This window comes from Vigna angularis, chromosome 2 (assembly GCF_016808095.1).
Source record: "Vigna angularis cultivar LongXiaoDou No.4 chromosome 2, ASM1680809v1, whole genome shotgun sequence".
NCBI classification, from domain to species: domain Eukaryota; kingdom Viridiplantae; phylum Streptophyta; class Magnoliopsida; order Fabales; family Fabaceae; genus Vigna; species Vigna angularis.
The window spans coordinates 22,962,847-22,983,453 of NC_068971.1; the positions used below are offsets into that span (position 1 = coordinate 22,962,847).

Consider the following 20,607-nt stretch of genomic DNA (forward strand, 5'->3'; position numbering starts at 1 on the left):
TACAAATGCATGTTAATTAACTACTTTATGTATGATTTTCGTTTGTTTTGACCGATTATTTTCGTGTTCTTGTCCTTCCACTAGTGCAAAAATATCGTATAACGTCATTGTTTTTTGGCCTTTCATGTCGAATTCGAAGTCAATGTTCTATCGGGAGACGTTAAATTGACGTCGAATTTAAAAAATTCGACGTTAATCAAATTGACATCGAATTTTGTTAATATTCGACGTTAAGCAATTTTTTTTGTTTTTTTTAATTAATTGTAATCCTTTTTTACAATTCTACGAAACCTAAAAAGCGGAAAAACAATAAATTTCAGTTTTTGATATTTTATAAAGCATGAACTATGAACGTATAGTATAAACAACAAACAACAGTAAGAAACAACAAACAAGTTCAATCAAACAACACCAACAACAATAAACAAGTTCAACCAAATAACAACAACAAACAAGTTCAACAAAAAACAACAACAAACAAGTTCAACAAATAAGTTCTTCAAAACGAAAACAAAAACGAAAACGAAAACTAACCTTCAAAAGGTGAGTTCGTCGGAATAAAGTGTTTCCACTAGTGAGAGAGAAATCAGAATGCACCTATGAAGGACAAAAACACGAAAATAATTGGTCAAAACAAACGAATATTATACATAAAGTAGTTAATTAACATGCATTTGTATCAAATGAAAGAAAGATTACATGTGATGGTCGTCAAACTTTGTTCGGAAAAAGTTTGAGAAGAGAAGAGGGTCTCGCGCACTAAGATAAAGTGAATGAATTTTCAATCTCCCGCTTAAAAAGTGAAAACTTTTGGCTGACAAATAATATGTCGAAGCTTCTACAAAATTCGACGTTTATATATGGTTTAAAAGAAAAAAAGAATTAAAAAGGGGTTACTTTTTGGGTTCTGGCTGACAAATAATACGTCGAAGCCCTTACAGAATTTGACATATTATTTGTTGTTTAAAAGAAAGAAAAAAGAATTAAAAAAGGTGACTCTTTGGCTTTTGACGGACAAATATTACGTCGAACCCCTACAGGATTCGACATACTAGTGGTGGTTTAAAAGAAAGAAGAAAGAGAATGACGCGCTGGTTTAAATAATTACCATCATAGAACGTCAAATTGAATGAGGGTTCAACGTTCTACAATTGCATTTATTTACAAAAATGCCACCGGTCATTTTTAACGTTGGCTATGCAGTTGTTGGACGTCGAATGCGTGATATTATACGTTGTTTTTGCACTAGTGTTCACAGGCGCATTCTGCTTTCTCTCTCACTGGTGACGACACTTTATTCCAACAAACCCACCTTTTAAAGGTTAGTTTTCGTTTTCGTTTTGAAGAACTTATTTGTTGAACTTGTTTGTTGTTTTTTTGTTGAACTAGTTTGTTGTTGTTGTTTGGTTGAACTTGTTTGTTGTTATTGTTTGATTGAACTTGTTTGTTGTTGGTTATTGTTGTTTGTTGTTGATACTACACTACATGTTCATAGTTCATGCTTTATAAAATATCAAAAACTGAAATTTGTTATTTTTCTGCTTTTCAAGTCTAGTAGAATTGTAAAAAAGGATCACAATTAATTAAAAAAAACAAAAAAAATTGATTAACGTCGTATATTGACAAAATTCAACGTTAATTTAACATCGTATAGTTACAAAATTCAACGTTAATTTAACGTCGAATTTTTTAAATTTGACGTTAACTTAACGTCTTCGATATGACGCCAGCCTCGAATTCGACGTGAAAGGCCCAAAATATTCGATGTTGTACGCTATTTTTTTACTAGTGTGTCATCGTCTGAAGAATATCTTTATTTTGTAATCTCTTGAAAACTCTTTAGAGACCCTTTGCGAAAAGTTTTAGAAAACATTATTTACCCCTCTAGTGTTTTTTTGTGTATTTCAATTTTGTACATTTTCTTATAATACTGTTTATGTTGTAAATTTTGAACAGAATTAAAATATTTGTCTAGGCGTGTTGTCTAGGGTTAAGACCAGAAGTGATTAGAATACTTGAGACCAAAAGTGGTTAGAATACTTGTAAACAAAAAGTGGTTAAACTCAGACTAGTCGTTTTGACTAAGAGAACTAGGAGTAGTAAGAATACTTGTGTAAACTTGGAGAGGTAAAACTCATGTAATCTTTTTAAAAGATTAACGGAACCCCTTTAAGAGTTCTTAAGGAAGAACTAGACGTAGCTCAGGTTGAGTGAACCTGTATAAAATATGTGCTCTATTGCTTTCCTTCTTCAAACGTTTTCATAAAGTCTCTTTAAAACACATCATCTGAAGATATCTTTGTTGATTAATCTTTTGAAAACCTATCAGACATCATTTGCGAAAAGTTTAAAAAATACTATTCATCCCTTCCCCTAGTGTTTTCGTATGTTTTTCATATTTAAAATTTTCCAAAAACTTTTTGCATTGCTTGGTTTCATGTATGTGTTAGCAAATAAAGAGTTTTCAAAAATAATGTTAACAAGATAAATACATTGTTAGAAAACTGTCCAATTATTTTATCAACCCAATCAAATTTCCACTAATGTAGAATAACATTGCAAAATGCAACAATTTTTTGGACCCACCATTTCTGATTAAACTGGAAGTATTGTTTGGACGCAAACACTTCTGGATAAGCTACAAGTATTCTTTAAACATAATCATTTCTGGTTAAGCCACACATTCATTGGACATACACACTTCTAGCTAAGTATTGGATTTATTTGAATCTAGAATATTTTGATAAACTAAGATAGTGATCTAAAATATTACAAGATTTTTTTCACTAAAAGAGATAAACATCCTAAAACAAATGCAAGATGATAAATACTATTTTATATTGTTATGAATGTAAATAACATTCTTCCTCACAAACACAAGGCTAAGGATTACTTGAAAGCATTAAGAAGTATTTCATAAGCATCCTCATCAACCTTTTTTCTTCGAAGAGAATGTATAGAACTGAAAAGAAAACAACCATTACAAATTCTTTTGGAGGCATTGTGTTATTTAACAGTCTTTAAATCCTTTTTCGAGCCTTTGTGAAATCTACAAGCCTTTCATCTTGTTCAATTATCATTTGACCATGTTCAAGAACATTGATACATTAAATGTTCATCATGCAACATTAAATGCATGTTGTTTCTTTAAGCAACTACTCTCATACATCAGGCCTAAAGTAGATGGATTCCTTCCATTGCAGCATAAAGCATAGGACCTGACACAAGTTATTGACTCGACAACTAACATTTAGCCCTTATAAAAATTTGTTTGTGTGGATAAGTTAAGCACGTTTTTAAAGAGATCTTAATATTAACACATCAAAATAAGATATTCTTGGGATAAATGAAAAGACAACCATTAATTGCACACAAATAATAAACATCTATAAGTTTTTTTGATATGTATAGTGAATATTCCAAGCTTTTTGTTAGACAAAGTATGTCATTGTCTATCCGTACAAAATTTTATCAAACATGTATAAGTAGAGTTTTTGTGTGTTCAACTACAGTACTTGTCTTTATTAGGTTAAATAAGACACTTACATTTGTTAAGCTAAAAAAGACACTTACTTAACAAAATTATAAGATTATAAAATTCCAATATTACAAAATAATAACATTATAAAATTGTAAAAATATAAGATTATAAAATTTCCTATTATGAAAACTAAGTAAAATGAGGAGACAAGATAACAACAAATCACCTATTTAATAGTCCCATTACTCACGTACTAAAAAACATATGACATCAAGGACTCAATGGAAAAAATTTAGATTTTTTAAAACTCAATACCACAAAAATTTAATAAAATCTTAATTTAAAGTTTTCAAATTTATCAAATATTTAAAACTTAATTAAGTCTTATGCTTTATATAGCACATAAAAATATTATTAATTTACACATTTCAATTATTTTAAAAATATTTATTAATTATTTTTTTATAAAATTTAAAATTTACCCTTATATTAATTTTAATAAATGAAATACGATTTAAAACTTTAATATATGACTTTTTTAGACTATTGTTTTATTAATCCATTCGCACACTTAACATTATATAATACATTTAATATCTATAAAAACTTTTAATAGTATAGTATATTTTTTTAAAGAAAATCACAAATACACCTTTAGTATAGTATAATATATAATATATATGTATATTGTACTATAATATATTTTTTATAATATACTATTCTATTATATACTATAGCAACTTTTTTAAATAAAATCTTAATAAAATATTTTTTAATATTAAATTTATAATTTTGAATTTACAAATTATTCAAATGTGTTTTATGGGGGAAAATATGTAACATCCCATTTTAATAGTATAAACTACCAAAATGAAATGTTACATAGATGCTAAAAGAACAACTAGGTAAAACAAACCTCCTTCAAAGAAGATATCTACTTCTGTAAATCGATCTAACAACTCATCTACTTCTATTTCACCTCTACCTGGAACAACTAAAAAGGTGAATCCCTAAGCTCACACCATTAGGTGATCATCACAAAAGAGAAACAACATACAAATTCAGACAACAGAAAAATAAGGGTAAACTAGATACCAAAGAAATCATATCACGTTTATAACATAGCATACATGAATAATTTATATCACATACATCAATCCAAACATCTTAACATACAAAGACCTAGATTGACTATCCAGATTTAGTATGAATATGTAGCTGTGGCAGTTTGTGCACTTGTTGTGGTGAAACAACTAGCCCACCCTAAGCTACCACACAAGGTTAGTCCGTTATCACTCACCTTAGACCAAGGGAAAGTCCCTAGGCTAGGACCTCCTGTTATTCTCACGACATGCCTCACCCTCCTCTACTTGAAGATAGGTGACCATTAAAATGTTAAGATGAACTCCAAGAATGAGCTTCCCATATTCATATACTTACAACCTTTGAAACCACCATACTTTCACTTTGAATCTCAACATATGACTTTGATACACATATAAACTCATACATAATCATGCATCATTCCCAAATGAATCTAAAACATCACACAAATCAATCCAGAATAAAGAAAGAAAGAGTAAACCAAAACCTGAACTAGTCGCTCAGTGACCTAGCTCGCTGTGCAATACATAGACAGTACCTCCAGACCCCAAACCACTCGCTTAGTTACCCAATTCGATGTGCGAATAAAACTCACAGTGGTTCCAGACCCCAAACTTTCGCTCAACGACCCAACTCCCTGTGCGAAAACAGAAACAATGAGTTCTGCTCACTCACCTCTCGCTCAACGCACCAAATATGTTCGCTCAGCTAAAGCCCATTCGCTCAGCGCACCAAGTTTGTTCGCTCAACGAGACTGCATAATTTTGCAGCACAAAAACTGCAAAATTTGCGCATTTCAACAACTCCTGACCACTTTTATTCACTTTTCCCACCTTTTAACACTCCTAGATTGTATTATACCATCAATTACACTCAACCAAGTGTGTTTAAACCTTTCTAAACTAATTTTTAACAAATGGCTACAAGATCTCAACCAAAAACTCACAAAAACTCAACTTAGAGACTCAAATTGAATTATACCACTTGTGACACAATTTCAATTAAAAGCAATTATCTAACTTCCCTTACCTCTAAACCAACTGCCAAACTTCGCGAAACGCTCCACCAATTATTTGAACCGCAAGGAATACCTAGACGAACCTACGAAACACCAAATTGGAAACGGACAGAGTTTTTAGAACTCTAGATGAATCAAGAACATGTAGGAGATGCATGATTACACATGCAACAATACAATATTCCTCTAAAACAAATTTTTAGGAACGAAAGGAAAAAAAGGAATCGAAACTTACTTGCTCTATTGAAGAAACTGATCGAGTAGAAATGTAGATCTCGTTACCGTGGTTGATTAGGTACTTACTGATCATGAAATAGATGACTCAAGAGTTAGAACTCTTAGAAAAAAGATAAAGAACTCTAGAAAAGTGGTTTATAATCAAACTATTTATAATAAAACCTTTTAATATTAAAATAATCGAGTCTCCATTTTTTTAGACTATCACCACTTCTAAAAATATTATTTTCTAGAGTTTTACAAAACATACTTAATTTGAATTAAAAATCGATTACAGTACAATGTTATTACAATAGTAAGATAAATTTCAATAAAATATTTGCAGTCTTTGCTTTTATTTAAAACAATTATAAATTTTAGTGATATAAAAGTGATATTATAACGCTTAAAAAGTTACCAAATAATTCATTCAAATAAAAATTGTAAACAATTTCTTCAATAAAAATAATAATACAGTGTATACACAATAAAGTCTGAATTGTAAAAGGTTCTTTTGTAACCAATAAAAACAATTTTAATAATAACAATTTTCCAATTAATTATGGAAATTGAACCTAGGCCTTACCCGGTGCCCAAAACCAAAACCCCTAGCTTCCTCGCCGCACTGCAATAGCCACAACCAAGCTAGCTCCGCCTCTCGCCACCGTGGCCTTACCGTCAGGTACCTCTCTTTTGTTGTCTCTCATGGATTCTTTATCTCTCTGTGGTTCGGAGCAAATATTTTCAATGTTACAGTGAAAATTTTCGCCTCGAACATGTCTTTTTCTAACCCTTAACTGAAACTTGCTGACTTCAAAACAAGATTAAACTGATATGTAAAAGCTTCTATAAATTAGCTTGCTTAAGAGCTAATTTTAATGTATTTTAAATATTTTTCATTTTTCTCTTAATTTATTTTTTCTCTGTGCGTTTGAGATTTTGATCCAAATAGACTCGTAAGTTGTTAAAGTGAAATTGAGTTGTTATTAATCATAACCTAGGTTGTTTGATGGATTTGAGTTTTCTTTTTAAGTACTGTTAAACCGCAATGAAATTTTACTTGATGGTCAATATGGATATACAGCATTTCTGCAAGTTATGCTATAGGATAGGTATAATGTGGAAGCTCTACCTTTTGTAATTATTGATAAAAATTCTGGTAGGAAAACAATTTTGGTTTGAAATATTTGTGAGAGAAAAAAACAAGGAGTTTGGAATGATGACTTTTGTCTTAAAAATGGTGATTTGGAACCTCGAAATACCCCTGTTACATGACTAGTATCATCTTTATATGCTGAGTTTACATTAAAGTTGTATTTTTGTTGATTTGCATAATGTATGATACCATTGTGCACAATAGATATATGCTATTAGGCATAATTTTGTGGCATAAAGACAGTATGTTAGTTTAGTAACCTATGATGCACCAATATTTCAATTTGGGTCATGATTAGTGTCTGACATGTTTTTGTGTCCGATACTTTGTGGATACTTTACCAATAGTACTTTTATGTTGACAATAATTTATAATTTTTTATTTTAACAGCGTTTAATACATATGATTTTAATTTGGATTCACATAATAACAATCATATATTTATCATGTTTTTAAGAATTTTTTGTATACTTTCAATATGTATATATCACATATAGTATCTTATTATTTTTAAAATAAACCTATTGGTGTATCAGATACGTGTCATATCGATATATGTATTGTATCTGTGCATTGTAGTAAGTAACTTTGAAGGGATAAATGTCAGTGTAAAGTTTACATTGGAAGATGATTGGTATGGTGCACATAAGGTTGCATTCTTTTAAATGTTTCCCAAGTTCACATGTTTAGAATTTGTAACTTATAATACATCTATTTAGGGCCTTTCATGATCAAAGAAGCTTCTCATTATGAGAGTTATTAATTTTATTTCTACACTTACAACAAAGGCAGTATGTTGGTATGTTGTGTGCGGGCAAGATTATCTTTAAACTCTTCTGTATGAGTCATGTCTGGACTATGGATCAATTTCTATTTTAGTGAAAGCTAGTTAAATGAAGCCCTGCACTTGCTGTAGAGCTTGTCCTTCAACACTGACATCAGGGTTGAATGCTTTTGCCAATTTCTGTGGTTTTGTTTATATTTTTAGATTTTTTATCTTCTGCTCTGTCTTTTCAGCCGGGATAGTGGAAGTATATTTGTAGATCACATAGTTGTTAACATGTAAATTATGGGAATGCTAAGATTAGCAACCAGAAAAATCATACTTTATGACTCCATTTTATGTTAATTTTTTATGGCAATGAATTGTATGATCAATGGCTGAGCAAGTACGGGAAATACAATGCTTGGTGATATTGTTTGAATGTTTATTACAGTCTTATACTATCTGGAACTACGGACAGAACTATTAAATCTCTTTTTAGTATCTCCTTCACCCTTCTCCTATTCCTTATGTGTATTGTGCATGAGATTTTTCACTCTGCTTATATAAAACTTCCTTTTTTGGTTGACTCAGGGGCTTTGTATTCCTGGTGACCTTTTCCGAACATTTGAACAATTGATCAGGTTTACTAGCTTCGTTGTCATTGGTTGCCTTTTATCTGAGAACATTTTTGCTAAAAAATCTTGGGAAACCAAATGTGTTATGTCTGCTTGGGATGTATTTTGGCCTGGTGTTTCATATCTTTTCAAATAAATATTTGCAATATTCCACATTACCATCGTTTATGTGAGTTTATCCTTCCTCATCCTTTTGGTTTATTGGTACGTCGTATGTTGGGCTGAGATGTATTTTGTTGTGTCTTGACATGTTTCGTAATGTTAAGTGTTCAAATTAGCGTGCTTATTCTCACTTTTTCCACATGCTTCCTTGGCTCTTCATAGAGGAAAATGTCACCATTTGAGACTTTTGGCTTTTTGTGTTCTAAAATAGAGGAACACTTGAAGACATCTCAGTGGGAGAAAGCTGTGTATTAAAACTTTAGAAATACGACCATTTTACTGCTTATGTATTTGGATTTCTTGGATTAGGAATTTTTCGCTAATAAATATTTGAGACAAGTAATTCAGTTTTGGGGAAGCAATGGGTTTGAAGAATTATGCATGCATTAGGAACCATTGCTTAGTTTTTCTAAATGAGATTTCATTTTCAAAATAGGTGATACTTAAAAAATGTCAATGTTTTCGCAGTTTCTCTAAATAATCCATTTCTGGAACTATACAAGTAGAAGACATGGAAAATCAACCAAAACAAAACCAACAATCAACAAGCTCCGCTCCTTCCATCCAGAAAAATGAGGAAGATCAAGCAGCCAGTACTGCAATGGGCTTGAAAGAGTCATTGCAAAATCAATATCTAAAAGTCAAAGAGCATGCAGAAACATACCCTTATGTTTGGGCTTCCTATATTGTCGTATATGGTGGCCTTGGTCTTTGGACTGCCTATAGATGGAGAAAGCTTCGCAAAACCGAGGACAGAGTAAGAACTCTGCATGAAAAACTTCGGAAGCTTGTTGAAGCTGAAGAATCTTCCAGCTCTACCAAAGTGATTGAAAAGGGTTTTGCTGATAAATCTTCCAGCTCTACCAAAGTGATTGAAAAGGGTTCTGCTGATAAATCTTCCAAATAGTTTACAATAAGAAGAATCCTTATCATGGTCAAGTTGTCTAGTTTACTTCTATCAATATCACTGAAGCTTACCATTGTAGTTGCCTGGGATATGAAATGATTTTGTTTTGCTCCCCTGATCAGATCAACTCATTCATTAGAGGAAAATACTCAATTATATCTTTAACAAATTGTTAAAAACTATATCTGATATCTTTCTTCCTAAAGTTGGGACAAATATCATTGCAGTGTACACGGTTCACAGACCTTCAGTTTCTATATTGATTACAGAAGGGACCAATGCATTTTTTGTTATTCTTATATAGTATTTACAATGGTGGTAACTTGTATATTGCAAATACATTTGAACTCCATTTCAGAATCCCCGTGTTGATCAATTAAAAATTGCTATTTTCTCTCTTGCTCAGTTTTCACATAATTGTATGGATTATATTGTCTACATTACTTTACTATCAGTGCTTTAGTATGTTCTTTGCATCCCTCACAATTTAGTAGGCTCAGATTATACACAGCCAAATAAAAATAAAAATACCAATATTCTCTGTCTGTGCTGTTAATTGGTGTATATGATATTTTTGACCGTTATGGTGAATATGAAGCTTTGGAAATTCACTGCTAGTGTAAACAAATCTGTGGATGGACTGTGTTTAAGCTAACTGTCAGCAGCAGAGGGAACAGTGTGGTCCACTGGTGTCATGGTCACCTCCCAGATTTTGTCTAAAATTTTATAAAAAGGTAATTTTCTGGCAGCTCTTGAATATATATATATATATATATATATATATATATATATATATATATATATATATATATATATATGATCACGACACAGAAACAATGACTGGAATATAACATTAGAGATTCTGCTAAAAAGCAAAATGCTTCAGTACTTCCCCAATACATTTATGACTTCATTAAACAATTTTCCTAGCAGCCAAGGCTGGTATGTTTAGTTATTAATTATCAGTGAAACTACAGATTTTCTTTGACAATGTATGATAAAGATACGAATTAAAGAACTGTCAGCACATAAGGAATGATACCTATGTTTTGTTTAAAACCGATCAGTCACGAAGGGTGAATTTCTTTTAGCACCTTCCTACCTTCTTCATGCATAGTATTTTGTATTGTTTAATCTGAAAATTTATTATAAATTAAATAATTTAGAATTGAAAACTGTATTATGGATTATAGAATCTAAAAATGTATTATAGATTGTATAGTTTCAAATACATTTTTGGATATATTCTATATTTATATTATACAATTTGGAAACGTATTGTTTATTGTATTATTTAGTGTGGAATTTAGAAATGCATTCCAGAATTTATAGTTTATGATGCTTTTTAAAATTGTTTCATTTGAAAATTAGATTTTAAATTATTCAATTTAAAATATAGTTTTGGATTGTATAATTTGAAAATACATTCTGAATTATAGAATTTATCTAAAAAACTAATATACGAGCATTATAGACTTTTCCAAACACTTCCATGACACATTAACAAATAAATAATAGGGGTGAAAAAACAACTGTCCAATAAGATGCATTTGCGTTGAAGCCTGAAATTTCAACCCCATGAAGTCTTCTTAGCCCATTGAGGAGATGAGCAATGACAAAAACACCTTTTTAAATAGGTTTCAAGATTTCAACTGAGTTAGTTGAAATTTCTTCATAAGTATTATTTGTGTATTTAACCAAATTAAATCCAAATTTTTGGTATGTGCATATCGAAGGAAAAGGCTTACAGGACACAAAAGTGCTACTTCTTCTGAAGTTTGTAGCAAATAACAAATTAAATTGGCAAGCTAGATAAGAAACATATTACAAAGGAATTGAAAGAAAATAAATAGAAAAATACTTTAGAGAAAAATAATGGGAGATTGGAAATCTTGAAAGACCTAAACTGGTATTATGCTGAAGAATTTCTTCACTGAATTCAACTTTAGTATTGGTTAATTCCATTTAAAGAATCTGAGTTTTATTTTATATAATGCATTCAATATAATAAATTACACTCTTATCTAATTATAATCTATCATATAAAATGATAAAATTATTAAATTTTACTGGATCATGATAAATAATTTTAGAGGGCTAAAATAACTTACTAAAACTAAAGGTACGTAATTTTAACTGTAAAGTCATCAGAATCTATTTTTCACACGTCATAAGATTATTGAACGAGTTTATTACTTTTACCTTATACGTTAATAAAGAATATAAAATGATTATACCTTTTTAATCACTAACAATATTGATTTTTGTTAATATTTTCGTTTTAAAAAGAAAGCGAAAAATGATGAATCTATTAGGAAGTTGAAACTCTTCATCCCTTTTAAGATCTCTCACTATCAAATATGAATCTCAATATTGATATTTAATTCATTGAAAATCTGTTTTCTAACAATTATAATGCAAGAAAACAAATTAGTATACACCATATTATAAAGTCCTTATTAATATATTTTTCTTACTGAGAAAGAAAGAAAGGAGTTTGATAGAGAATGACATAATGGTTACTAAAGTATTCAACAATGAAAGAATGTTGATAATATATTCTTTGATATATTTGTCTACACTACTTTATTATTATTATTATTATTATTATTATTATTATTATTATTATTATTATTATTATTATTATTATTATTATTATTATTATTATTATTATTATTGGATGCAATCTCATCCAAATCTACAAAATGATTTGGGTGACTCTAATAATGGTCCTTGTCATATATCAAACACTTACAAAGACAAAGACAGTGACATAGATTGTGATTGTGGTGTTAATAATTGTTTGGTATCTGAGAATGATGTTTGCTACAAAAAACCACATGTGACATGTGACCATATCTAATTCCAATAGACACATCCTATGGATATTCTTAAAATAAACCCATATGCCACATCATTTCCAATTCCAATTTTCTCTTTTTTCTTTCTCTTTCTTTTCAATTGTTTTCTTTTTGCGGCTCTAATCATAAATGTTTTATATTATAAGCTTAAATATTTAAAAGAATGGAACATATCTGATGATAAGTATACTGAGAAATCATAGTCAAAACTCAGATATCAGAAAAATAGATAAATAAATGCTTTGAAATGGGTCCTTTAACTGTCACTCTTGTCTGTTTTCTGTTAGGGTCTCATTAATAATTTCAATTTTTATATATAATACTCTTTTTATTTTAAAAATAGCTACCATTTATATTTGATTAATCATGTAATGCTTTTTGTGTTTGTGGAAGTTTAACTCTTATTGAATCTCCTCCCAGTAGGCATAGAGGGAAAACAAACCTTTTATAATTATTATTTAAAATTTATATCAATGATAATTTAAAAATATTTTTGAATTTATATTTGAGATCATTAAGCTTTCTGTATCAGCCTTCTTTTTAAAAGACTGAAACCAGCTAGAAAAGAACAAATTTTACGCTTTTTCTTTTTACTATCATAAAAGACAATCTTTTTTTTACAAGAAACATGATTTTATGGGAAATTGCTTAACATAAATTTAATCATTTTAAAATGCTAAAACAAACACATGAAAACTATATAAATATTCTATTATTATTTAAAAAATGTGATTCTATGAAAAGAATTCAAAGAACACATACTTAATCATTAGTGTTACTCACCGTTTAGTCGGTATATTTTGGAGAAAAAAGATATATATGACAGTACACAACAAAAAGTTAACCTCTTTGGTTATATTTTAAAATAAATTAAATATCTTTCTAATCGAAATTAGAAGTTCTTTCTATCTCTAATTTTAATATATTTTAATTTTTAAATTTTAAAAGTGAGAATATATTTTCTTAATTTAATTATGTTAGATATCGTTGAAGTGTTAAATATTGATTAAGTTGTTTACATTTGACACGTTTAATAAATGTCTTAAAATATATCAAAGTATAAAAAAGAATCTAATTTTTGATGTTGTAACATCCCAATTTTAATAATATAAAATTATTAAAATGAACATTACATATATAATGATAGAATAAGAACTACATATTAGGTGAATAAAAATTTTCATCTAAAGAACAAAAGTAACTTATCTATAATATAAGCTCCACTCCCCACCTTCAGCTGTGCCAACTGAAAGGACTGCATCCCTAAGCTCACACCATTAAAGTGATCATTGCGAAAGAGAAACAACATACAAAGACAAACCACAGAAAAATAAGGATAATCTAGAGTATCAAAAGATTTTACATACTATTTAAAGCAATAATAATATACATGCATATGATGAATCAAACAACACAACAACTTGTCCAATCCACTTGAAACACTTTTTACTATCCTGATAGATGCATTGATATCAAACTCATGGGGAATCTACACCCGTGTATGATGGAGCAACCTAGCTCAGAAATAATAATAATAACCATATGCTCAACCACCATCCAATAAAACCATACACCAAGATTAATCCGTCAAACATCTATGACCTTAACTAGTGATCATAGACTAAGACCTCCTGCTACTCTCCACGACATAACCACCCATCTCTACATGAAATGAGATTATTGAGAGTGTCATGATCATTCCCCAATCCATGAGCCCCTACATAAATACATAGCACAACACAACCAACTTAGAATATTCCTCCTTGGAATTCCTTTCTCACATGGTACTTGAAATCCACACCTCACACATTACTTGAACATCATCATCACATCACCTATTTGATCATATAATCTCATACATATTTATACATCATTCACAATGAATAGAAATGTAACTCCACTCCATAAGAAAACAAGAATAGAAAGAATAAAACACCCCCTGGACTAGTCGCTCAACGACTAAGCGCGTTGAGCGACCATAGAGTCGTCTCGCTCAGCGACCCCACTCGCTCAGCGATACAGTTTGCTGAGCGAATAAAATTTCCAGTGCTCCCAGACTTCAACCTCTCGCTCAATGACCCCTCTCATTATGCAAAAGCAGAGACAGTGGTTCAGACCCCCAACTCACTCACTCAGCGACCTAACTTGCTGAGTGAAAAACCTGAGACAGTGACCCAGACTCCTTGAGCGAATGGAGTCGCTCAGCGAGTCTGCATAATTCTGCAGCACGAAAACTGCAAACCACTCTTGACCAAATGAACATATTTTTCCCAACTTCTAATCCTCCTAGATCATGTTATATACCCAATTATACTTAAATAAGTCTATCTAAACCTATTTTTAACAAATGGCTACAAGATCTCAACCAAAAACTCAACTTAGAGACTCAAATTGAATTTTACCACTTGTGACACAATTTCAAGCAACTTAGGCACTCAAACAAGTCTCAAACAACTTACCAAAGCTCTCCAAAATGACCATTTGCACACAGAACCCCAAAACCAAGTTTTCACTATTTCACTTCCTCCATTTGAGTTCTAAACCAAGTTGAACTCTACACAATTACCACCACTCATCCCAAATTGAAATCTGGCCCAATTAAAGTGTTGAACATAACCCAAACTAGTTCCTAAACACCCCAACTTCAACAATTCAGTTCACCAACCATTTCTCACCATTTCACTACCTTAAACCTCCACTTAAACCCAACAAAATTACAACCAAGACTACTCCTTTTCCTCTAACAGTTCAATCAACACAATTCACTTCATCAACATCAAATCCAATCTCACAAACATACATACAACAAATTCAACATGTTATACAACATTCATTGACACTCAAATCATCAATATTACCCAATTAGTTAAATTATCACTAACACACAATAACATTTTTCATCCAAACAATTTAGTACTCACATACCATTAAACTTATACTACACACTTCAATTAAAAGCAATTACATAGCTTCCCTTACATTGACTCAACAATTCCAAAATCTCTAAACGCTCCACAGATTTCTTACGACATAAGGAACTTCTAGAAAACTTACAAATCACCGATTGGTGATTGGAGACCAACCTTAGAACCACAAACAGACTAAGAATCAAGAGGGAGAGATTCTTGACCCATGCAAAACAGAACCACTTTACATGATCAAGAACCCTAAACATTAAGAAAAAAAGGGTTTACCACTTACCTGCTCGATTCAACCAATTGATCGGTCAGATTGATAGCCCTTGACGTAGGGATCGCCTAAACACTTTCTGATCGTTGAACATATGATTGAGGAGTAAGAAATTGTAAACAGAAGTGAGATAATAAGAAGATAATAATGTTTTAGAAAGATAGAAGTATTTTAGATAATGAACCGAAGCTTTAGAAATTTTTTTTATAATAAAATAATCGGTCTCATTATTTTTATACATCTACCAACTCTAATAATCTATTTTGTAAGTTTTTATAGTTTAAAGACTAAAATAATTTTTTTCTTTTAAATTATTACTCTTAATCATTAATACAAATAAAAGAAAAAGTGAGATTATTTTGGATTTTGAAAATCAGTTCTACTTCAAACTATTGAATAAAAAATATAGTTTTATTTAAGTTTAGTTCAACTCTCGGTAAATAACACCGTAAGCATTTAAAGAATATAATCATATTTAGAGAGAATTTTCTATAAATAAAGCAATAATAATCAAACTTTCTAACTAAAATTAATTTATGTATAAATTAAGAATAAAAGTAATGAATTTTAGTTTGTATCTTTCTCTTCCTTTAAAAAATATCTGTCTATCAATTAAATTTGTAGAAATTCTTAAAATAAATGTTAAAGCAAAGGATACATCGGAAGAAACAAAACAAGCAGTTCCCAATCTCCATAAATGCTTATACCCTTTGATTGTCCCTTTTAATCTTACCCATTTCTGAATTTGACCACAGAACACATTACTAAACAACCACTGCATAGTGAAGATAAAAATATTAATTCATGTTATTAAGGACAAAAAACAGTTTATTATTATATTACTACCAAAAAATATATTTACCTTAGTGTTCTCTCTTGTGCTTGCTGGTAAAGCTATTTATTATATCAATGTTCCAAAATAAAAAGTTATATTAATTTATGCACCAGTGTAGGCTATGTAGAACTTTTTACTGGTTGAAGCTGTGGGACCATGGAACAAGTAGATGGTCCCCAGGATTAAAATTTAACAGTATTCCAAATTTCAAACTTGAGGAACTTAAATTGATGAGAAACACTTTAAAGTAACATGATGTCTGATCTGATCCCCACTGAACTATAAACACAAGAAAATGAAATTACATTAAAGAAGAGCTGCAACTAGATATACCATATACCCCCTACCCCCTACAAATCAGAAAGACATAAAAACTCTAAACTACTCAGATATAATAAATTCCTAAACATATCCTTTCCCTAGTAGCTTCTTGAACAAGAACCTCAAGCAAAGTAAATGGTTAGTGACAGCTTCTAGTTGTTAAAATACATGTCAGATATCCTTGAAATCCATATTATCACCATATGACACTGAAGCTTATCATCTTAGTGGAGTACTGGGACCCATTCGTACCGTCCAGGCAGTGGTACATCATTGACAATGTCGAAATTGTACCTGCAAAATACAGAAAATTTAGACATAATTACATTGATAAATCAATTAAGAGATCAAAATAAAACCACAAGTAAAAAACATAAAAAAGGACTTGTGGGATAAGAATACATACTTTTCCATAAACATTTTCTGTTGCTGCTTCTCTGCATAAGCAAAGAACTCCTCCAACTCATGAGCCGGTGGAATGTTCCTTTGTATGTGATCATGCTTTATTTGGAGCGTCCTTTGCCTTGTAGTTGAACCGGGGGTATGGATGACATTTGGGTCCCTTATTAAACTACAGGGTGTGCTTTCCCTAGTGCTTCTGTTTAAACATAATAAAATGTTAATAAAGATAAGTTTATAGAAAAATAAAATAGCAGCCATATATTAATACAAATGCTGACTTGGAATCAAAAGTTTCTACACCAGAAATTGCATGCTAACCGCTGACAGGAAAAATAAGTGAGAGAAAAAACAGATCATTTTTTCTCCAACAATCTCCTACAGCTCAGTATGGAACTAGAGACAAAATTTTCTACTATGAAAAAGTAACTGGCATTTATTGGGACAAGTTCTGACTCGGTGGGCTCATGCACTAAAAAAATACAAAGAAAGAGACGGCCAAATCTTTCTCATTTCACCGCAAACCCAAATAGGAATCCAAAAAAACATCAATCTGCTGCTTGGCCCCATGTAAATGACACATCATTGCTAACACGAGTCATAAGAGTTACGGCTGCTCCTATTACTAAAATCCAATTTTTTCCAACTTGACCATTTACACAGGGCTAAGCTTCAGGGTCATGCAGGTTCTTGCAGATCAAAAGTAAAACAAGGACAATCAAGCCTGAATGCATTTTGGAGTCACTGCTGAAACATATCTAATTATTAAGCTCTTAAGTTCATCAAAATGTTGAGAAAAATGGAGTAGAAACAACAAAGAGAGTCGAATCATAATTGCATGCAAATTATCAAATCACAATTTGTCAACTGGATCTGCAGAGGCAATTAATGTAACATCAAATTGCACTCAATTTGGATTTTGGAGATGTTCTTCCTTTTATAATCAATTTATGAAACTTATTTTCCACTTAGTGGGTTCTATTTACCTGGAAAAAAAAATGAAAATTTATCAATGCACAACATTTTTGGTTCGAAGGATTCAATACGCAGGATAGTTGTAGAAATTAAAGAATGACATACACACATTAATACTGCAGATAAATATAAGTTGCAGTAACTATCCTGAGGACATGCATGCCGCAGAACCTATCACAAGTCACATACAAGTCTCAAATCTAAGCAACTCGTTGTACAAACAAGAGCTTTATCTCAGTGCCTAGACTTGACAGAGTCAAATCACAGACATAAATAACCCAAAATTAAGGGACCAAGACCTCAAGAGATTCAAGAACGAAGGTTAATAATGAAAACAACACTAAAAACACAAGAGAATCAAAAGAATGGTAAATTTCAATACAGAATATCATTTTTTTACTCAATAATATCCTTCCACCAACTCACACGGTTCCCGCTCCACTTAGAATGCAACAATTTTAGCATCACCAGAATTCAGCAAACTAAAATTCAAAAACTAAAAACACAATAGGGAGAAAATAGAAGATTAAATAATTACAAAAAAATGAAAAGAAAATATAAACACACTAGTGAAAAGTCACAAAAATCAAGGTAACAGTTGCATGCAACAGATGAAAAAGGATAAATAGTCCTTGAAATCATTTTAAGATGTTAGTTTTAAATAATGCTTACAGAAAAAGTTCTTATGTTTTTCCTCTCAAATTTCATGAGTAAACCCATCTTTAAAATCTCTAAATTTTACAAAAATCGAACTTTGAAATACTCTTTTTTATTACAAACACGCACTTTAGCCCCCAAAAAAATCAACAAATGCATGAAGAAAAAACCAGTAAGATTCTGAAGCAAAAACCTAAAAGAAAAACATGCCCATAAAATATTTAAAAAAAAAAAACTCAAATAAAAGTATCAGAATCACGTTGCAAAGAAAAAGGATGAAATTTTAGCAAAACACACGAAGAAAACAATTCAAAAAACTCAAGGGATAAAACAGAGGAAGAAAAAAAAAGGGGGGAAATTGAAGAAAGGGAATAATATACCTTTCGTCTCTGCCTTCGACATCTAGGAAATTTTGGCCGAAGGAGCATTCAGCGTTGTCGTCATCTAAAGGCGCGAACTTTTCAGCGGAGCGGGACGACGGCGTTTTGGAGAGCGCAGCTTGGGAGAGGCGGGAATTGGAGGCAGAATCGGCGGCGGCACAGCGACGGGGCTTTTCCGGGATGGAAGGGGGTATCTTGAGGAGGCGGCGGCTGCGGAGCTGGAGGTAGGCGGCGGAGTCGGGAGTTTGGGGCGAGTTCTGGAGCGCGAGGGTTTTGGCGCGCGTACGGACGCCAAGGTGCGAGTGCGGCGGCGGTGACTCCATGATTAGGGCGGCGACGTCACCGGCGATTTTAGATTTCTTCATGTACTTTCCCATTTGATTGAGAGGGAAAATGGTGAAGGAAGAGAAAATTCAGAGTAAAACAGAAAGTGGCATGGGCTAAGAGAGAGAAAGAAGAGAGAGAAAGTGAAGAGGGAAATTTGTAAGTGTGTGTGAGAGGGAAGGGAAGGATTGAAGAGCTTTTATTTTAGGGTTGGGGGCTTAGTTTGGGGTTTTAGGGGCACATTCTTTCTCTTTCTCTCTCTTATGTCTAATGCATTTATTTCTTCAATTTATTATTTATGTATTTTTTCTTTAAAAAATAATATTTCATAATAAAACAATTCAATATTTCTATTATAAAATATTAGGCTAAAATTATGAGTTATGCAAGATAGGAAAACAATAATTGAATTTTATTTCTCTTAATAAAAGAGGTTTGTTCAAAATTAATAACAGCCCCTTTTTTGTTTTTCATTTCAATCTCAATTTTGATTAATTTTAGATCTTTTGTCTCGAATCTTCATTATTTATATTCTTGTATTAATTTTTTTTTTTTCACTTTCATTCATGAATTTAAGCTGTTTTTTCTATTTTGGTTTATGATATTAAAAGTTTATTCTATATACATATATGTATATTTATTGCTTGGTTAGAAGTAAACGGTTAATAAAGTGAGTGAATTAATTAACATAATTGTTAGTTATTATGCGTTAACATTGAGGAAAAGTGATTTAAGTTACTTGAAAACATATTATTGTAATAATGGAAAGATAATATGTTAATTAAAATATATCTGAATTAATATTAAAAATATATTTGAACTAAGTAAGTTCTTAATATTTCTTTTCACATTCTCTTCCTGAAATAATATGTAAAGTTGAGGTTATTTTTTGGTCCCAAAAGTTGATTAATTTTGAATGCATTTTTATATGATGATGCTTTATTTGGACCTTAAAATTTTGTATTTTGGGTGACACTTTTGAAATCTCTTTTCCTTCACTTACAAACAAAAAGTGTATCCCATTCTTTTTATGAGTTCAATAAGTATTGCCTTTTTCAACTTTTAATAATTCTTTTCTTAAGCTCTTTTATCTTTAGTGAAGCTCGTGCTAGTTCTAGACAAAAAACTTTTTGCATGTACATTTATTGTTGATTACACAAAAATACCTAATTGGAATACTACAAAAATACTATTTTCATTTTATTTCCAATTCATACTTTA

At 30.9% G+C, this 20,607-nt stretch overlaps 2 protein-coding genes across 3 annotated transcripts; one reads left to right on the forward strand and one right to left on the reverse strand.

Annotated features, from left to right (window-relative positions):
- The first annotated feature begins 6,345 nt into the window (after positions 1 to 6,345).
- Positions 6,346 to 9,744, forward strand: LOC108327950 (uncharacterized). 2 transcript variants are annotated; one of them, XM_017561689.2, is made up of 3 exons: positions 6,357 to 6,501; positions 8,333 to 8,382; positions 9,007 to 9,744. In XM_017561689.2, exon 3 carries the CDS (start codon positions 9,050 to 9,052, stop codon positions 9,443 to 9,445), a length of 396 nt encoding a protein of 131 aa, XP_017417178.1. In that variant the 5' UTR covers positions 6,357 to 6,501; positions 8,333 to 8,382; positions 9,007 to 9,049; the 3' UTR covers positions 9,446 to 9,744. The 2 variants fall into 2 exon arrangements, with proteins under 2 accessions (XP_017417177.1, XP_017417178.1); XM_017561688.2 differs by lacking the exon at positions 8,333 to 8,382 and having other exon boundaries at positions 6,346 to 6,501.
- A 6,791-nt stretch (positions 9,745 to 16,535) lies between these two features.
- Positions 16,536 to 19,656, reverse strand: LOC108327948 (cyclin-dependent kinase inhibitor 4). Its single transcript, XM_017561686.2, has 3 exons — positions 19,063 to 19,656; positions 17,058 to 17,249; positions 16,536 to 16,945 (listed from the first exon to the last, which is right to left on the reverse strand). Exons 1-3 carry the CDS (start codon positions 19,437 to 19,439, stop codon positions 16,876 to 16,878), a joined length of 639 nt encoding a protein of 212 aa, XP_017417175.1. The 5' UTR covers positions 19,440 to 19,656; the 3' UTR covers positions 16,536 to 16,875.
- Positions 19,657 to 20,607: the final 951 nt, after the last annotated feature.